This window comes from Solanum pennellii, chromosome 7 (assembly GCF_001406875.1).
Source record: "Solanum pennellii chromosome 7, SPENNV200".
Lineage (NCBI taxonomy): Eukaryota > Viridiplantae > Streptophyta > Magnoliopsida > Solanales > Solanaceae > Solanum > Solanum pennellii.
This window is the reverse complement of record NC_028643.1, coordinates 8,499,897-8,519,522: the sequence shown is the minus strand read 5'-3', so window position 1 is coordinate 8,519,522 and position 19,626 is coordinate 8,499,897. Positions and strand designations below refer to the sequence as shown.

Below are 19,626 nucleotides of genomic sequence, written 5' to 3'. Positions count from 1 at the left end.
AAGGCATCATCAATCTCATTAACAAAGTAGATTAGGGTTTTTCAAGACTTGGGATTCAATAGCTTCATCATGCTTATTTTATCACAATAATACAATCACATTCATACAAGCATACAATTAAGTATATAGAAGGGTTTACAATACTACCCAATACATATCATTCGCTATTAAGAGTTTACTACGAATAGCATAAACCATAACCTACCTCCACCGAAGATTCGTGATCAAGCAAGCAAATTCCCCAAAGCTTGTGTTTTCCTCTTCGTTCGTTTCTCTCTCAATCGTTTCTCTTTCCCTCTCCTTGTTCTTTCTATTTTTCTTATTCAAACCCTCTTTCTTTTACCCTAATTAGCATATAATTAAGTATAAAAGATGAGGAATTAACCCACTAATTAACTCAAGGTTATCTCTTTTAACCCCCAAGTAATTAAACTATTAACATTAATCCACTAACTTTATAATTAAAGCAGGAATAGTCCAAAACGCCCCTTAAATTACTTAACAGAAATCCGACCCAGCCTGGGATTACGCAGTCTGTGACGGGCCGTCGTGCCTGCGACGGTCCGTCCTGCTGCTTCCGTCACAGACTTCAGAGACTAAATTTCCTTGAAGAGTCTGTGACGGTCCGTCGTGCCCACGACGGTCCGTCCTGCCATTCCGTTGCGAAGTTCAGAGAGTCGATTTCAGTACCCAAATTTCAGAATTCTAAGTGTTTTGGAACGAGACCCCCTCGACGGTCCGTCTTGCCCATGACGGTCCGTCGTGGGATCCGTCGTCTCAGCCAGTTTTTCCAGAAATAAAATCTGTTGTTCAAAACGACTAAACAGGTCGTTACAGCACCTATACCAATTCAAAACTCAAAAATAGTTAGGAGGAACTACAAAGCAGTAAATGCTAGGACAATATGCAAAGGAACCAAAAAAAAAAGGTAATGTACAAGCTAAAAATCATATGGCGAAGAAAATTTAGCAAAAGAAAGCCCAGGCTAAGAAAAACAATGATGTGCCCATACAGCTGGATAAAATCGAGATTTTGGGGATAGACACTCAAATTTAATAGATCTCATCTAAAGGGTGGAAGAAATTAAAAATCAATTCAACCATAAAAAAAATAGTGGAGGTATATGTAGCGTAGACTAACAATGGTTATAACCCACATGATGACAATGCCTACAAACTATCATCCTAAAAGGTTGAAGGCAAAGGCCACAGGTGTGGGGGAATACTGATTAAGAAGATCGACCCCTAAATATTCCATAGATAAAGATAGTCACTCTAAATATAAGAGGATTGAATAGCAGTAAGAAAAAAAAAGTTCACTAAGATAATGATTAGAGAAAGAAGTCCAATTTAGCTATCATCGAACACATTCTAAGGAAAGTATTGCCCGCCGGAGGCGGCACCACTATAATATCTCGTAACTCGAGATATCTAGGATTAAACAAAGAAACTAAGAATAGTTATTTTTGGAAAGAATGGGAAAAATCTTGAAAATTTCCTAAGTGTAAAAGTGAGTTTTTGGTCATTTTCAAACAATCATAACTTTTAGCTCAGGATGAGTTAGGGTCATTTCTGTATATGGTTGGAAAGACCTTGAAGAGATCTTTTTAACGCTGCTGAGTTTGCGCATTTTCAACATCATATGAGGGATATATTTCTATCGGAAGTTGGGCTGTCGAATTAAGAACATGTCCAATCCGGGATTTAAGGGTATTTGGTCTTTTAGCTACCCTATTATTTTTATTTCATTTTCGGAGTTTAATATTGGTTAAGACTGAACTTGGTCAGTTTTAGAAAATTAGAATCTTCACGCTAGGGCTAAGGAGAAAGGAGAAGAGAAAAGAAGAGGGGGGAAAGGGAAAAATCATCAAAGATCAACCAAGAACGTTGGTGTTTTCTGTTTTCGCTAAGGAACTTGCTTCAAACAGGTATGTGAGGCTCTCATAACTTTGGGATCATTCTCCCACGTGCCTAGTATGTTATTGCAATTTGAATTCGTCTTAAAGTCATTATAATATTGATATCTTGATACCCTTTTCTTGAATTCATGTGTTGTTCTAAAATTGCCTGAGTTGTGAAGTTTTTGAATTCTTTACGTCACATTATGGGATCGTTTCGGGTTAGGTTCTTAGGTACAATTATTGGATATCAGTATCTAAAAGAGATTTAAGAAAAAGAACCGAGTTTGGGTTAATTGGGGAAGAAACACGAATAAGAATTTTTGATGAACAAAATCTGGACATAGGAACACATCGCACGACTTGTTCCAAGAATCGAAAATTTTGCTCTGCGTCGCGGGGCTTATACGAGGTGTTCTGCCTCAAAAGACGTTTTCAAAACCAAAATTAAATCATGCTTCTGCGTTGTGGACCCACCACTAAATTCAGATTTTCGGATTTTTCTCATGTTTAACTATCTAGAATCATTCCTAAACATCATGAGATCTTTCCAAACACGAATCTAACTCCTTGAATCCATAATTCAATCAAGGATCAGTTAAGAGTCAAGTCAATGGCAGTTAAGAATTAAAGTTAAGCGAAATCAAGAGTCAAATAAGAGAAGTCATTTTAAGTCCTCATAAGTCTTTTACAAACCTTTTAACTTTGTGTTAAGACTTAAGTTTTGAGTACGGTAAGGAGTGAAGTTGAAGTTCTTTTCATAAAAGGTATAAGGAGACTAAGTATTCCCAAAGAGACTTAAAATATTTTAACATTTAACTAGTAAGGAAACTTTGATTTGCAAGGAGTCTTAGGACAAGTTTTAAGAGAGCAGCTATAGCTTTCTAAAAAAACAAGCAGGGAAACTATGATTTCCAAGATAGCTTTGAGCTAAGTATTTTGAGCACTAATCTCAAACCACAGAATCAGTATATTTTTAAAACATAAGAGCCAATATATTTTTGGGAGTACTATTGAGCACCAATATGGGGGAGAGTTCAAACAACTCAAAGCCCCCATAAACCATGTAGCCACCATGGGTAGAAAAGATTCATATTTTTTAGATGAACCCTTTTTACAGTAGACTAGTAGATCCATTAGGAATTTCAGGTTTTATACCTTTAGCCAGGTATAGGATGCACTGGCAGTGTGAGGTAGATCGATGTATCATCATTGTATCTCTTAAGTGATGGTTGTCGGTTAGAGAAACTCCCACAGAAGTTATTGTATTCTTATATACATCAGTTTACTTGTAGTTTTACATACATACCAGAGTTAATTGTATGTTGCATATGTTCATTGTTTAGAGTATGTTTTAGACAGTTTTCTCTATATTGCACTTACCTTTAAATTGCATTATATTGAGATGAGCTAAGTTATTCATGAGTTCAGCAGAGCAAGGTAAGTGTTCCTTCTTACTCCTTTCAAGCTTAAGTATTATTAGCATTCCAACTTGCATACTCGTACATTTAATGTACTGATGTCAGTTGGCCTGCATCGTATTATGATGCAGACGCAGGTAACGAAGAACGACATTGAGCGCACAGTTGATCTACTTGAGCACTCCAGAGTCAGTTGGTGAGCCTCCCTGCACTCCGGAGGACATCTTTTATTTGCTTTCTAGTTAGTTCTATAGGATGTTGTGGGGTTTGTCCCTCATCCCAGTCAGTTTAGAGGCTTCATAGATAGTTAGTAGTTTAGCTGTCTTTACATTTTCATTCTTATGTTAAAAGACTTGGGTTGCCATTTTGGAAAAGTTGAATATTTAAATCTTTAAGACATTCCGAATTATTTTGTTATGCAGTTGAGATAAGTTATTTTATCCAAGTGTGATTGTTGTCTTCCGCTGAGTTAAGTAAGTCACGCCAAGGGTTTGCTCGACGCCAGCAATGGTCACCGAGTGTTAGTCCCTCCCAGGGTGTAGGCTCGGGGCGTGAAAGCCACAACTATGACCATGCTAGTAGGGGGAAAATGTTGGTATTTTTTTTTTTGGAATGCTCATGAAGTTGATGTAGCTGTGTTAGGGACTTATTCTCAATTCATACATTGTTGAATAAATGTACTTGAGTTTTATACTAATTTTGACATCGATGTCATTTATGGACTACATAATTTAGAATAGGAGGATCTCTAAGTTGGTCTAAAAATGTTTATATCTAGCTAGTCAAACTTCTGGATGATAATGGGTGACTTAAGTGTTATGCTAAATCTAGAAGATAGAATAAGAGGGGCTCATATGCATAAAAGAAACTCAGGATTTCTCAAATCTTCTCATTGAGACTAGTTTGTCAGGTAGGAAGAATTTTTACATGGAAAAATAGTCATATTTATAGAAAGATTGATATGGCATTTCCCAAATCCTTGTGGATGACTAAGTGTACTTACCTTGAAGTTGTGATCATGGACCCCTTTATATCCAACCATACTCTTTTGTACATCAACCTTACACAATGAATAGGCCACATGAAGCATAACCGTATAGGTTTCAGAACTATCTTGCTAAACATAAAGACTTCTCTTGATAGTTAGTGTTTCTTGGGATATAGAAATACAATATTAACATGTGATCAGAATATGGTCCAAATTGAAATCTATCATGGATTCCATGAAAATCATGCATTCTAAAGGATATTCAGATGAGGGAAAAAATATGATGCAAGAGAGGAAACAACTTATGGAGATAAAGAATAGATGAGAAGGCCTAACCAATTGCCCAGTTATTTGAAAATGAAAAATACTGCAAAGAAGCATTGTAAAAATAAGTAAATATTGAGGAGAGCATAATCGTACATAATTCTAGAGTGCAATGGCTGAGGTTGGGGTAATCTAACTCTTGAATTTTTTTTCTTATTAGGATTACTTCTATAAAGCACTTATAATTTCAAAGGTATGCAATATATGTAACACCAAACTATGAAGAGATAACACCTATAAACATATATGATCTAGTAAAAAGTTTTCATAAAATAGATAAGAAACTAACAACAAAGTTCTAAAACCTTAACAAACTAAATGAAACTGTATTTGGTATTATCTTGTCACCAACTCTCTACCTCCTTCCATCTCTGAAGCAAAGACAGGAGAAAAAAATCACTTTATCTATCAAATTTTGTTATCAGAAACACCATCATACTAGTCTAAATGTATGAGTATTTTGTTCTTAGTGCTAGCAAGAAAGTAATTATCTATTTTAAAATATGTTGTAGTCGCTCTGAAGGTTACTAATTAAGATTTGTTTTCACCTAGGTTTCTCTCTACTTTATTAAATTATTTTACATTTTACACTGGTCTTATGTCATGTAAGCACTAGCAATGATTGTTCAATTATGCAATACTATGTGAAAATTATTACACCATTAGGTGAAGAACTAATCACAATGGGGGACAATTCTCATATTAAGGTTATGTAATGTACCTTCTTTAATTTTATTTGTGGGATATCATTTTGTCAATAAGAAGTCCCAACGTCTTTATCGGCAAAATGCACAAACAATATGCTGAGAGCTCACTACAAGCATAATATAACGGGATGTAGTTAAAACTTAAGTTTTATTATAATACCTTTTGTTTGTTTTTCTTGTGATGGGATTTGCACAAATCATTTGGTTGACAAGAGGTTCCGTGATTTTTCTTGATAGGCTGCATACACATAATTAATTCTCATAACAATAGGTGAGGGTGACGTAGGATGCAAAGTGTATGCATGTTCTTAGTTATAGAGAAAAGATGGAGAAAAATATGTTCACTTCATGAACACTTTTAGGTCCAGAAGCAATTCCAGCATTATCATCAATATTAAATGTAGTTGCTCCAAATATAACAACTTTCATCTTTACCTGGGTTTCACAAAATTTTGTAAAATAACATCATTTATTTATGTTAGGTATATGTTTAGGCTATGCCTCTACCACTACTAATTCTTCCCTCCTCATTCAGTATAACATCCACAACGAAAAATCAGAAAGTAATATTTGCTTGTAATATGTATAATTTCTAATTAATTACCATTTATTTTTTTATCTGTTTTTGTCAATTATTGTCTTCTCAATAGAGCCATGTTGGTCCATTTTTTTTCCTTCATCGTCTATTTGTTGTACTTCATCTCATTACGTTTCTCCTTTTTTTTCTCATCTCAGTTTCATGTGAAAGATACTGGAGTATTATACAAAAAATAAGTCCACTGAATATATATTTAAATTTATAATTCATGTTGATAGAAAGATTAAACCTTCCCTTGATAGTACTAATGGTTTCAAAGTTAAAAAACAAAGTATTAGAATGAGAACAAAGAGTACTAGTGAATTCATATTTTTTTAGAATATTTCTTTCTAATCATAGTTTCTATTGGATATACTCTTCGTCCTACTCTAATACTTTATTTAACTTTGAAAGCATTAGTACTATTGAGGGAAGGTTTAACTTTTTTTGTCAACATGAATTCTTAAACTTAGATATATAATTCGGTAGACTTTATTTTTGTATAATTACAATATCTTTGACATGAAACTGGGATAAAAGGACCATAAGAAGATGAAACAGAATTTAAAAAAAAAAATCCTAATATAGGTAATGACAGGAAAAAGGAAAAGGACCACTATGACTCTATTGAGAAGACAATACTTGACAAATAACAGAATAAAAGAAATTAATGGTAATTGATTTGAAACTATATGTCTTACATATTTATATTACTTTCTGATTTTTCTTTGTCAATGATATGTTATTATTGAATGAGAAGGAAAAAAATAAATATGGTAGAGGCATTAAAGCACCTACTTAAATAAATATATCATGTTATTTTACAAAATTTGTGGAACTCCAAGTAAAGAAAAAAGTTGCTAAGCATGGAACTACATATAATATTGATGATAATACTGGAATTGGTGTATCTTATGGACCTTAAAATGTTCATGACGTAAGTGTGTATTCTCCATCTTTTTCTCTATAATTGAATAACCTTCATACACTTTGCATTTCATGTCACCCTCAAATTTTATTATGAGAATCAATTATTTGTGTACAGTTTGCCAAAGAAGATGATGGAACCTTTTCGTCATCCAAAAGATGTTGTACAAATCCCATCACAAGCAAAACAACAAAAGATATTACTCCCTCCGTTTCACAAAGAATGGTCTATTTTGACTTGACACGGAGTTTAAGAAAATAAAGAAGACTTTTGATCATGTGGTCCCAAATTAACGTTATGTCAAATGTACAAAATTGCCCTTTAATCTTGTGGCCTTAAACATGTCAAGTGAAAAGTTGTTAGCAAAAAAAAGTCATTCTTTTTTAAAAGACTAAAAAGTAAAGGAGGTCATTCTTTTTTAAACATAGGGAGTATAACAAACTTAAGTTTTAGCTACCTCCTGTTACATTATGCTTGTAGTGAGTTCTTAGCATGTCATTTGTGGATCTTGCTGATGAAGATGTTGGAACTTCATCAACAAAATGATACATGTTCAAAGTGACAATGCTGTGATAAATCAAAAGAAATATTCTAGCTTAATTGAAAATTTGAGGTATGTTATTGTTGTACTAGGCTTGATATTGAATATGCAATAGGAATACTTAGCAAGTTCACAAGAAAGCCAAGTAATGAACACTGACATGATACAACAAGAGTTGTGAGATATTTAATTGGGATAAAAGTTTGTGATTTGTTCAATAAAAAATATCATATTGTACTTAAAGGTTTTTCTGGGGTAGATTGAAAAACTTTATCGGGTGATTCCTGTTCTATCACAGGTTACATTTTACTTTGGGTGGTGGTGTTATATGTTGAAAATAAAAAGAGTGAACTATAATTGCTAACTCTACCATGGAGGCTCTAATATTTCTTTAGCTTTAGCTAGTAAGGAAGCGAATTGGTTGAGGGATTTATTATTTCTAATACTTTATTTTGGAAAAATAAATATCGCTTATTTTAATTCATTGTAACAACATCACATCAATTGGTAGAGTTCAAAATAGTTATTATAATAGTAAATTCAGACCTATTATAAGGAGAAAATATAGTAGTATGAGATCATATTCGACAAGTGGTGTCATTAATGTTGATTATATCAGTTCTTATGATAATTTTGTATATTCTTTTACTAAGGTCTTAACAAGAGAAAATGTGTGAAACACATAGAAGGGATGTGATTTGAGCCTATAAATTTATGAGTAATATATGAGGAACCCAACCTGTCACGCTCTGAGGCTACCCCTTAAACATAACTCGGGACCTAGGATCAGGAATGACCACAAGTTAACCATGAGTCTGACATATTATCAAGCATACTAAAAATGACTAGGTAAAACATGTACTATGCCAAACCTAAATATAGTGAATATCTAAAATGGAAAAAAAAAACTCAAATAGTATGAATATGTAACATATGATAAGAGTTTAGTGATGACTGAAATAACACTTAACAACTTGAGTTAAATCTATTACTATGTTTGAAAAATCTCTACTGAATTGAGTTGCTGGGACATGTCTCGTGCTAACTCTAACAAAAATAAAAAATTGAAAAAAAAAAGACTAAAATAGAAAGCATGTCTATTGTCACACTGTGAGTATATCTCCTGAGCGCGGACACGGGGCCTAGGATCACGAGTGACCCCAAGCTAACACTGTTGGCATAACATGAGCATACTAATAGTAAACTGAATCATTTCCCTTAACATTATTAATGTTTCTTACTACGTAATTTTATATGTAAGATAATATAATGTTTAATTTTTAATGAAGGATAGATTTTAAATATTATTTTTAAAATTTTGTAAAAGGTAAAAAAAATGGGTTCATTATACAAGTGGCAAAAAACCTTACACAACTATTGTTGGTTGAGAATTTTTCTTTATAGTAGCTATACTTTTTCTCTATCTTAATTTATATGATTATAATCCGTGTAAAAAATAATTACACATTTTTATATTAAATAATACTTATTTAATTTTAAAATAGTCATTGATTTAATGATTTATAGTGACGTAAATATAATTTCTTATTTATTTTAAACCACAAATTTAAATTTCCTGTTAAGTCAAACATATAGAACCGGTGGAAGAAAGTGAAAAAAGTTATTTTTAATATAATTAATTAATTAATATGTGATATGAATAAACGTGAATCGGGGAAAAAAAGGAAGAGAAAAAGGGTATGTATATTGTATTGATCGAGAAGATTGTGAATTGGTGAAATTTAGGGTGTATGATGACGTCTTCTACTAGTGAGAAACCATTAGTGGAGTTGACGAAGGGCGTTAATGGCCTTGAAAAAGTGATTCTCCGGGAGATTCGTGGCAGTTCTGCCGAGGTATGAAGCATTTTTCGTTTTGCGGGTAATGTGTAGATATTCTGTGAGATCTTTACCCATTTTGTTTGAGATCTTTACTGTTTCTGTGTAATTGGGTTTCTGGGTCATTTTGAAAATTTATGATTTCGAGTTACATGTTTGATTGATTTCTTGAATCGTTAGATTTATGTGAAGTTTTGCTTTTATGTGTAGGGTTAGGTATGGGGCAAGCAGGTTCAGGGATCTGAATCCATTGTTTGAAATGCTAATGTGGTTTATTTTGCATTGTTTTAGTTTCTGAAAGTGGATGCATCAGTAGAAACCTATAATATTATACTTAAGAAACCCCTTTGCCAGCCACCTGGAGTGGCTGATATTTCAAATAGTTGACTATTGTATTTGAGTATTTTATTCTTGATGATTGGTGTTGAGCATTGTTGGATGTACTTTTAAAATAGAAAGTGAAAGGGATGAAACCTCTCAAATTTCTAGGAGAGTGAGTGTGATGAAACAGATCTGTACCCCCGTGATAAGTTCCCGCATTTTCAGATTTCATTGAGCAACGACCTTGCTCCTTGTGCATGCTTTTACATATGTAGCTGTCATTGACTTAATACTTTTCCTTATCCAAAAAAAAGAAGTAGCCGACTCACATTAGTCTGTGAAGAGTAGTCAGAATAGTTGTGTATATAAATTAAGTTGGTGATGCTGTTGCCGTAATTTACCTGATTTTCCCTTCATTTCTTAGTTCTTACTACTGACTCAGTCAACAGAATCAGGTTTTCTTTTTGGGAAAATGTCAAGCATTATAAGGTTTTTTTAAAAAAAGAATATGTCAAGCATTATGTTTCTTTTTTTTTTGGATGGAGTGTTGGTATTATTTTCCTGTTTACAAGATGTGAAATTTGAAGTTTCTATGAAGCTCTTTTGTCTTCAACATGTCATTATATTATTTTTATGTTTTTGGCATTTAGTTTGGTCATCAACATCCCTTCTTAAGTGTTTACCTTTGTAGGTGTATCTCTATGGTGGTCAGGTGACGTCTTGGAAGAATGATCAGAGAGAGGAATTGCTCTTTGTTAGTAGCAAGGTACTTTTCATTGTTATCATCTTGGTGGAGTTCTATCTGACAGCTAGTTAGAAAAAATAATTTTCTATTCGTTTCCAATGTATTCTGATCCCTACTTGTGTAATACTTATGGATCAATTCCTATGGCAAGGTTTTGGTTGGTGAAGGGAAAAGTTATTTTAAGAATTCCTGGATTGTATTGTTACATTGAAATTTTCTCTCCTCTTCTGGTTGTGAGCTTGAGGAGTTTCCTCCCTTTGGTGACCAACTTTGCCCTATAATTTGGGCGGACTATCTTTTTATTTGTTATATGATATCAATAGCACATGGTTCGTTGAGTGTTTAGCATTTACTTCATGTGTTGGTTGAACATGCTGAAAAGATAAATGACTAGTTTACTAGGATTTTCAAATCTGGAGACCTTGCTTCTACAACCTGTGCAAATGTGAGCAAGTTTATTCTGTTTATACAAGTACTTCCCCCCTGAATGGGACAAGGGATTTCTATAGGGCATGTACATTTTGCAGAGTAGAGAACATAAACAGTAGCCTATGTCTTGGAAAAGTTCCTTACCTATTTTTTGCTATGTTACACTGATCCTCCAAAGCCTCGTGCCGAAACCATGTCAATCCCGCACAAATTGGTCTTGGGTGTGGAATATGCGGTTTGATTAATTCACCTAGGGTGCATTGGCTCAGGCTGCAACTTATGACTGAGAAATGTAGCTTGGTTGAAATTTTGGTTTTGGTTTCTTATTTACCTTCTTCTCCAATTTGTTAGGTTGTTTATATATAGATATAAATGATATATATGTAGATTCACATAAAATAATAATCCTTGTTTCTTATTCTTTAAGGCTGTAAGCTTAGGTAGCACTGAGATCTGTTCATACATGTTTGTGACACACATGTATCTGTAGCGAAGCCACATTGGGTCAAGGGTGGTCGGTTGAGCACCCTTCGCTGGAGATATGTACTGTATATACAGAAAATTACAATGCATATCTAGGTCAAATATTACTTGTTACATCTATTTTAAGTCTTGATCACCCTTAGCGATGTAATTGGCTTCGCCAATTTGTGTGTGTATATATATGTATGTAAGTATATTTGTGTGGATGTATACACAGGCGCTAAGCTTAGGCATCACAGAGCTGCCCATATGTTGGTAAACCTGGAATGGATTGGATTAGCGTGTATTGCCCGTAGTTTATGACACACTTAGGTTTCGACCTAAAATAGAATGTAAAGCAGTCAACCCCTACCTAAGTAAAGTTATTACTACTACTTTATTTTTATCAAAAAAAAGTAAAGTTATTGCTACTTTGGGAATGAAAGGTGGTATTCTATGTCTCTATCACAACAAGAAAAGTAAAGGTGGTGGACCGCCGTTTTCCTGGGTAGGGGAGTTGTTATCCTCATGTGTGTTGTATGTATATTCACATAACGTATCAGAATATGCTTCTCCTGTATGACAGTATGAGATACCCTTATGGAATACTAGAACTTGTTTATACTTACTTTAGTCCATTGAATTTTCAGTTAATTACTTCTATACACAGTATACAGTTCTTAGTTATGTCTTAGCACATGTACTCCTATTATCTTTAGATATTTAGCTGATGACAAGTCTGACTTCTGTATCTGCACCTATATTTGTTGCACCTGTGTTCAATAATTTTGCTATTGTTGATACTAGCCAGATAATGGTGGACTTTTTTAGAATTGTTGTTGAATTCAATCTTCTTGCTTTTTTAATGAGATTGGAGTTGTGAAGAGTTTGAATGCCTTCTTTGTTTTGTTTGTACAATCCCCTTTGTTGGGTGGCATATCCTTTGTACTCATTCTTTCTAGGGTAAAAGAATATTTAAATCCTTGTTATTGCTGGCAATTTACTGCGACAAACTTCAGTTGGTAAATTGCCATATATTTTTGTTGGATATGAGCTTTTTTCATGGTATAATTGGATGATCATGAGGATATAAATTCATAATCGTATTACTTTCTAATCCACCACAACTTTGCAGGCCATTTTTAAGCCTCCAAAAGCAATTCGTGGGGGTATTCCTATATGTTTCCCGCAGGTATTTGATTTTGAAGCATCTTCATTGTTTTTCTAGTGGTTGCTCATTTTGGTAAAATATAGGCTGTTTTCTTTGCAGTTCGCAAATCGTGGCCCTCTTGAGTCGCATGGATTTGCCCGAAACAGGTTTTGGAGCATTGACAAAGACCCCCCTCCATTTCCAGCAGCTACTTCTTCTAGGGCTTTTGTTGACTTGATACTGAAACCGTCTGAGGAGGACTTGAAAATTTGGCCTCACAGGCATGGATGAATACTGTTAATATACATATTAATCTTTTGTTAGGTTTTATTGTTACTTTCTCCTTACATGGATCAATAATCATTTTTAGTTTTGAGTTTCGGCTGCGGGTAGCTTTGAGTCCTGCTGGAGATTTGATGTTGACATCTCGTATTAGAAACACCAGCACTGATGGAAAGCCTTTCGCATTTACATTTGCATATCACACCTACTTCTCTGTTTCAGACATCAGGTATGGTTACCCTGTGGTTTTATCATTTTCTTCTTGTTTTCTCCGGATTCCAGGAAGTTTACAAACTTAATTGCAGTTAAAATGATCGATAAATTGTGATGATAAATAATGTTTCCTTTTATTTCCAAGAAAACTCGTGCTTGGTAATGAAAAGATCCAGCTGTGAATAATTACATATTTTCACTAGTGAAAATCTGATAGACTTTCTAATATGAGGTATCTTTTTCTCTTTCACCTTCACTAATAGGATTGACAAAGGGCACAAAAATGTGAGTGATTGTCTTGGTACATGTCTAGTGTTATTATTACTATTATTATAACTTGCACAAATTTTGGTTGATTTAGGTTTAATACAAATATTGTACCTTTTGAAGTAAAAAAGGATTTTATTTATGTAGATAGTGAAGCACCAAGTTAATGCAGGACGTGAAAAATTGGGTAACCCCCATGTTCGAAACATAATACTGTTGTAACGAGCTAATGAGTTAAGCATCTATACTTCAGAATACTTACAGGTGTAGCTTTACCCTCAATACCTCTGTCCAACTTTACATAGCACCGAGCAAACACAAGCCGGACTTGATCTCAGTACCTTCTTTACTTCTTTCCATAGTATCACATTTCATAAACACTAGTAATACATTAAACACTATTAGTGCATTATAGAACCAGATGGCTCACCAAGTAGAGGTTGGCAATCTCAAGGATATCCACTTCATCGAGTGAGTCAATCTTGTCTCAAATAGTATCATGGTCTTACAATCTCCACTTTTACATGGAGCAACTTCTCATCGACAAAGATGAGGTTGGAATTAATAAAGATCAAATCTTCTGCTCTTTGTGGTGTTATTTTGTTTCTTTTCCCTAGTGAACAAAATCTGTAGTCCAACTTCTATAATAGCATATGATAACCAGTTGAGCTGAACTAGAAGCTAAAATTTGGTGTGTAGGTTCATGGATGACGTACATTGCTGTAAAGTCATTGGATCCACCAATGCTGTACTAACAATACAATCATACTTAAAGGAGCTCCCTTATTTTGTTGGAAATTAGCACATTTTATCACTAATGTAGTCCGTTAAGAGGTTCTTTAAATCATCTCTTAAAATGCACATGCTTCTGTTTTGTATCATCATTTAGTTTTTCTAAAAGTGGACAGTGCCAAAAAAGGACTTGCCTCCAATGGAGAAGAAAGAAGCTAAAAGCATGGTTCTTCCGGACAAAGTGCACAATTTTGATAATCACGAAAAATTCTTCATTGGTGGAAATTTGAACGAACATGTGTGTAAATATTATTACGGTGACCGGGTACATGGGGATATGGTACTCTAGGAAAATGAAGAAAGGGTATTCCAAATTTCAATTTAGCTTATGATGTTATTTTAGCTCTATACAAATGGTGCTAATCAGTTGGATAATATTATCAGGGACGACATTACTAAGCTTGTTAAATTTCCAAGACATTGGTGAAGAAGTGACTAACAAGAGTTTTGTTAGACTTCCGTGAGCCTTGAACTAGATTAGCTAATGCCTCTTTACCTGTCCAGTTGTCCCACCAAAAGCTAGAACTGTTAGCTTAAATCTTCTCGATAATGTGAGGCTCAACTTTTTTCTTGATTTTCATCAAAATTTTCCAAGCATTAGAATCAACAGAAGTAGGATTTTTTTCACGGGCTGAGCTCTTTTGCAAGTCTTTATTTGGTGGCAATAACAAGTCTATAAATATTTAATCTATAAAAGCTTTTACAAGTCCCTTTAGGAGGATTCATAGCCAAGTGTGTATAAGCGCATAGACTCTAGTCCACACTTGATAAGAACTATTCTTCCTCCGTAAGAGAATGTCCTGCTTTGCCAACTATTCAATTTTCTTTTTTTACCATTTTTGCCTACATGCCATTCAAACTAACAAATCTTTTTTCTTCCACTGTAAATGAGAAATCCCAAGTTAGGGGAAAGGAAAGCTCTTGTTCCTGTAACCCATCATTCTTCTCATTCTATTGATTTTATGAGGAGCTGTGTTAGGAGCAGTGATGAAAAAGCTTTTATAGACCTGTTATTGACTTATTGTCACTATATCATCCTGTTAGTATTTCCGAGCCAATGATGAACAAAGATGGGAACAAAGGGGTCCCCTTGCTTGATAGCTTGAGTGATGAGTTGAGATGATAAACCCAACTCTGTTGCCATTTATCAGAATAGAATACCACACATTAGTAATACTCGTAATAATATTTAGCGATTCATCAAGCCAAATGAATTTTTTTTTCATGGCACTAATCCCCATGGCATCCTGTCACAAGCTTTAGCTATATCCAGCTTCATAATCATATTACTACCTTTGCTGTATTTCTTGATGGTTTGAGGAATTTCTTGAGTCAGGAGAACATTCTCAGTAATCAAACTTCCTTTTAGGAATCCACTTTGATGCAGAGAAATCAGCTTACCAAGCAAAGGTCTTTTAGAAAGGATCTTGGAGGTGAAATTGCTTAGACTGATAGGTTGAAGGTCGGAAAAGCTATTAGGAGAGTCTATCTTGGGTATAAGAACCAAACAAGTATGGGTATAGAATTTGGTAAGGCTTTTCCCTTGAAAGAATGTTTGGATAAAGTCCTTTATGTTATTTCGGATGATGTCCCAACACGTATTGAAAAAAGTTCCAGTGCAGCCATTATGTCCAGCAACTGTAGATGCACACATGACGAAAATAATAGATTTGGTCTCTTGAAAGTCAGGCATGACAGTAAGGAGATATTTATTAGGGCCAACAACACTAGATGCACTCATATTGAAAACACCAGATTTAATCTCTTGTAAGTCAGGCATGACAGGCAGGAGACTGTTATCACCTTAGTAATGCATGGGGTGATAAAATCCAGGATTGTAGTATGATCATTAAAATGGTGAGGATTATTAAATAGATGTTCAAAATGGTGTACATCAGCTTTGGCGTTCTTGTCATTACCTTGAACCCACATGTTTCAGTGATTTCTGATACTGTGTAGTTAAACTCTTCTTCTTGTGTCGCTAATCAAGCTATGGAAGTACTTAGTATTATGGTTCCCCTCTTCAAACCAAGTGGCTCAAGATTTCTGCTTAGATATATTCTCTTGCATGCTCATCCATATCTTATGTATTCAGCTTGGCCCCTGTTGAGATCTTCCCTGGTCTGCTCAATAATGTTTCTGACATCATGTGCTTCTAAATCAATCATCTTATTCTCCCATTCAGACATTGCTTATAACTACTTCGCCATTTAGCCACTCTGTCCCCGAAATCAACCATATTTTCTTGAATTTAAAAGGAGATGTCATTCTCCTTAGTCTCTCTGCCATCCAACAAGATGGGTGAATGGTTCGATAGCAGTCGTGGAACTGGAACCTGGATCGCATTGGGTGCCAACTCATCCCAAGAAGTATACACTAAAATTTATCTAGTCTTGATTTGGAAGATGAGTCATCCGATCTGGACCAGTTGAAATTGGCGCTTGTTAAAGAAAAATCAATAAAAGAAAATTGTTAATAAACTCCGAATACTCCTTCAGGGCCTAGGATATCACCCTACAACCAAACCTCTCCTTCGGGAATCTTATGGTATTAAAATCCCCCCCAACACCCAGGGTATATCCCATCTCCCTGTACCAACACCTTACTCCTCCCAAATAATTCTCCTTTGAGCCCATCCCACAGATCCATAGATACCCCAGAAACCCATCTCCTTTCCATCATCAAAAGGCCCACTTGATAAAATTTATTATTTGAGATTGCCATAGCCAAATAGATGCAAATTTGGATTTGCATATTAGAAAAAAAAATAAAATGAAAGGCTTATTGCTGAAGAAGAAAACAAAGGAAGAAGTAAAATAAACTGAAGTAGCAGAGGAAGAGGCATTGCAAATTTGAGAACGAAAAGGATGACAATGAGAATATTGAAGTTTACATGCAGAGAAGTCGTGCTTAATAACAATATATTTATTTTCACCCTTCTTTTTTGTTTATTTTTAGATCTTTGTTTTGAGTAAAATTTACTCTTTCGCCTTTTAAAGTGAGGCTCAAAGAAGCAGCTGTTTCTTGTTCGGGTCACTTTGTACTTTACGTATCAACACATTTCTATGAAGGGCTTCACATAATCCATGAAGCAATCAAGCCTTTTTTTATCACTGAATCTGCTTAAGCTATGAATCGATGGCTTTCAATGACACTGCTATCTGAGTTCGGGAAGCAAGTTAAGTTCCTGTCCTCTTATGGTGAGTCTATTTGACTCATATCAAACCACTGAAGTATCAAATATTCGGTTTACACAAAAGCAGTTTGGTATATGCTCTGTATAGAAGATGTAATCAAATTATAGAATTAATAGGGAGCTTCTAATTTTGGTTAGGGCTGTAAATTTTTTGAAGGTGGCCAGCATGTCCTTAATGCTGAAGAATACAACTTTATCGATGTTGAAAAAAAAAACAGTTTTTTTCAACTCATTAGATGCTTCTGGTAGACATGCAGGTTTGTCATTCTTGATTGTTGATGTCTGGTCCTCCTAGATAAGCACAACAAAAGTTATTCTGAGGCTCTTCTAATATTCCCAATGTCAGGTTCAGGATGGGAAATGGAGACTTCCTTAACTACTCCTTCTGTCCCAATATATGTGCCACACTTTCGTTATAGTCCGTCCCTAAAAGAATCTCACCTTTCCATCATTGGAAACAATTTTTACTTTAAAATTTCTCTTTATAGCCACACAAATGTCAAGGACTATGTTACACCACAAATTTCAAGTCTTTCTTTTTCTTAAACTTTATGTCAAGTCAAAGGGTGCCACTTATATTGGGACGGGGGAATATTATTTTAAGATATGTTTTAGCATTCTTTCTAGGATTTTATGTCTTCGCAAACTTTTGGAAGACCTAAATTTGTTGCCTCTTTGTCGGGATTTATGTAAAAAATTTGCTCAGGATATTTTTTTGACCACGTGAATAAATCTACTTATCTTAAAGAGCATATAGCTCGGCAACAAAAAAGGAAGTATGTTCACCTCCTCTTGCTTTTCTTTTCTCTCAAGTCTCAACTGTCATCCGACCTCTCTTGCTATATCACATCATCTTTTTAATCAGTAAGCTTTAAGAATAAAGGACACAAATTCATAGCCTTGTTTCTTCATCCTCATCTTTTCCTCTTTATTTTAGGCACTTTTAGAATTAGAGAAACTCTATTGAAGTTTTATGAAAGTGAAGAGGAAGTCTCAGTACTGCTCCATGTTTATTTGACCTGCTAGTTAAATAATTGTTAGAAAGTCCCATATTGGGAGTAGTGGGGTGGGTGGCTCTCCTTACATGGTCTTGGGCAATCCTTACCTCATGAGCTAGCTTTTGGGGGGTTTGAGTTTGGCACATGGTCCATTGCTTAGCATGATACCGGAGCAGGTAGAGATTCTGAGTTCGAGTCTCACCGTCACCCGTTATTAAATGAATATCCACGTGCTGGACTCAGATAAAGAATCAAGCCCGCACATGAGGGGGCGTGTTGAAAACATTTTTAAGTAAATAAAAGTTGCTCTCTAATTATGTTTTTGATAGGATGCTCACATACTTAAACAAGAATAAAAATATTTCTGTAAATTTGTCGTCCCGGAATTTATCTTTTGAACTAAACATATCATTTCTCCTTTTCTCATTTTACAGTGAAGTCCGCGTGGAGGGCCTTGAGACACTTGATTATCTTGAGAATAAGGAGAGATTCACTGAGCAAGGCGATGCAATTACTTTTGAGTCTGAAGTGAGAATCTTATCAGCTGGGGCTTCAACTATTTCCTTTCATTGCTTTAGCACTTATGATTCATCTCTTGTGATGTCTGTGCTATGTTCTATAGGTGGACAAAATATATCTCAGTACCCCCACAAAAATTGCGATCCTGGATCATGAAAAGAAACGGACATTTGTTATTCGTAAGGATGGGTTGCCGGATGCAGGTAATTGACAATCTTTGTAGCTTTCCTGCGTATATGAGCTTGATTTATCTGAAGAGTAAATTGGGTTGCTGATTGCAATGAGAGAAAAGTCAATTCTTTTGTCCTGCTATACTGGGTTCAGAACCTTGAATTTCTAGGAGCTCATTTCATGTCAGTCTTAGTGAAAGAATCACTATTTTGTGCTTCATATAAATAAGATCTTGATATTCTAGGGTTTTTTTTCCTCCCATGCTACTCTTCAGTATATCTTAATTTTGAACAAATTGTTCAGGCATGTAGCAACTCGATATTTGTAGAATGTATGGGTGGAGTATCTATCAGTAATAAACTGTTTATGGTAGTTGTTTGGATTTTCTAATGGAGAGTGGCTTCTTTCTGTAATTTCTTCTACCCAGTTGTGTGGAACCCTTGGGACAAGAGAGCAAAGGCCATAGCTGATTTTGGAGATGATGAATACAAGCACATGCTGTGTGTTGAGGCTGCTGCAGTGGAAAAGCCTATCACTTTGAAACCTGGTGAAGAGTGGAGAGGAAGACAGGAACTTTCTGCTGTTCCTTCAAGTTATTGCAGTGGCCAGCTTGACCCAAAGAGAGTTCTTCTTGGCAGCTGAGAAAAGCCTTTTGCTGGTTTATATTGTGTACAGGTATGTTGCTGACTTAATACATAGTCACAGGTGCTCAGCAAAATAATAACTACTAGGGGATCTTCTGAAGTAATGTGACATAATCACAAAAAAATTATAAAAAGCCATTTAACAGTTCAAAGTATGAAATCAGATTATGGACTTAGTCTTTTGGTTTGTTTTGGTGCAGAGGGGACACATCTGGG

General features: G+C 34.9%; 1 protein-coding gene across 1 annotated transcript in view; it reads left to right on the top strand.

The window, feature by feature from the left end:
• The first annotated feature begins 9,034 nt into the window (after window positions 1–9,034).
• The window catches only part of LOC107026328 (putative glucose-6-phosphate 1-epimerase), an 11,933-nt gene continuing 1,341 nt past the window's right edge, over window positions 9,035–19,626 (top strand). The window contains exons 1-8 of the mRNA XM_015227257.2: window positions 9,035–9,239; window positions 10,234–10,308; window positions 12,314–12,370; window positions 12,449–12,609; window positions 12,699–12,839; window positions 18,511–18,604; window positions 18,699–18,798; window positions 19,194–19,441. Coding sequence (XP_015082743.1) covers window positions 9,135–9,239; window positions 10,234–10,308; window positions 12,314–12,370; window positions 12,449–12,609; window positions 12,699–12,839; window positions 18,511–18,604; window positions 18,699–18,798; window positions 19,194–19,408 — 948 coding nt within the window. The 5' untranslated portion in view covers window positions 9,035–9,134 and the 3' untranslated portion in view covers window positions 19,409–19,441. The remainder of the gene's footprint in view (window positions 9,240–10,233; window positions 10,309–12,313; window positions 12,371–12,448; window positions 12,610–12,698; window positions 12,840–18,510; window positions 18,605–18,698; window positions 18,799–19,193; window positions 19,442–19,626) is intronic.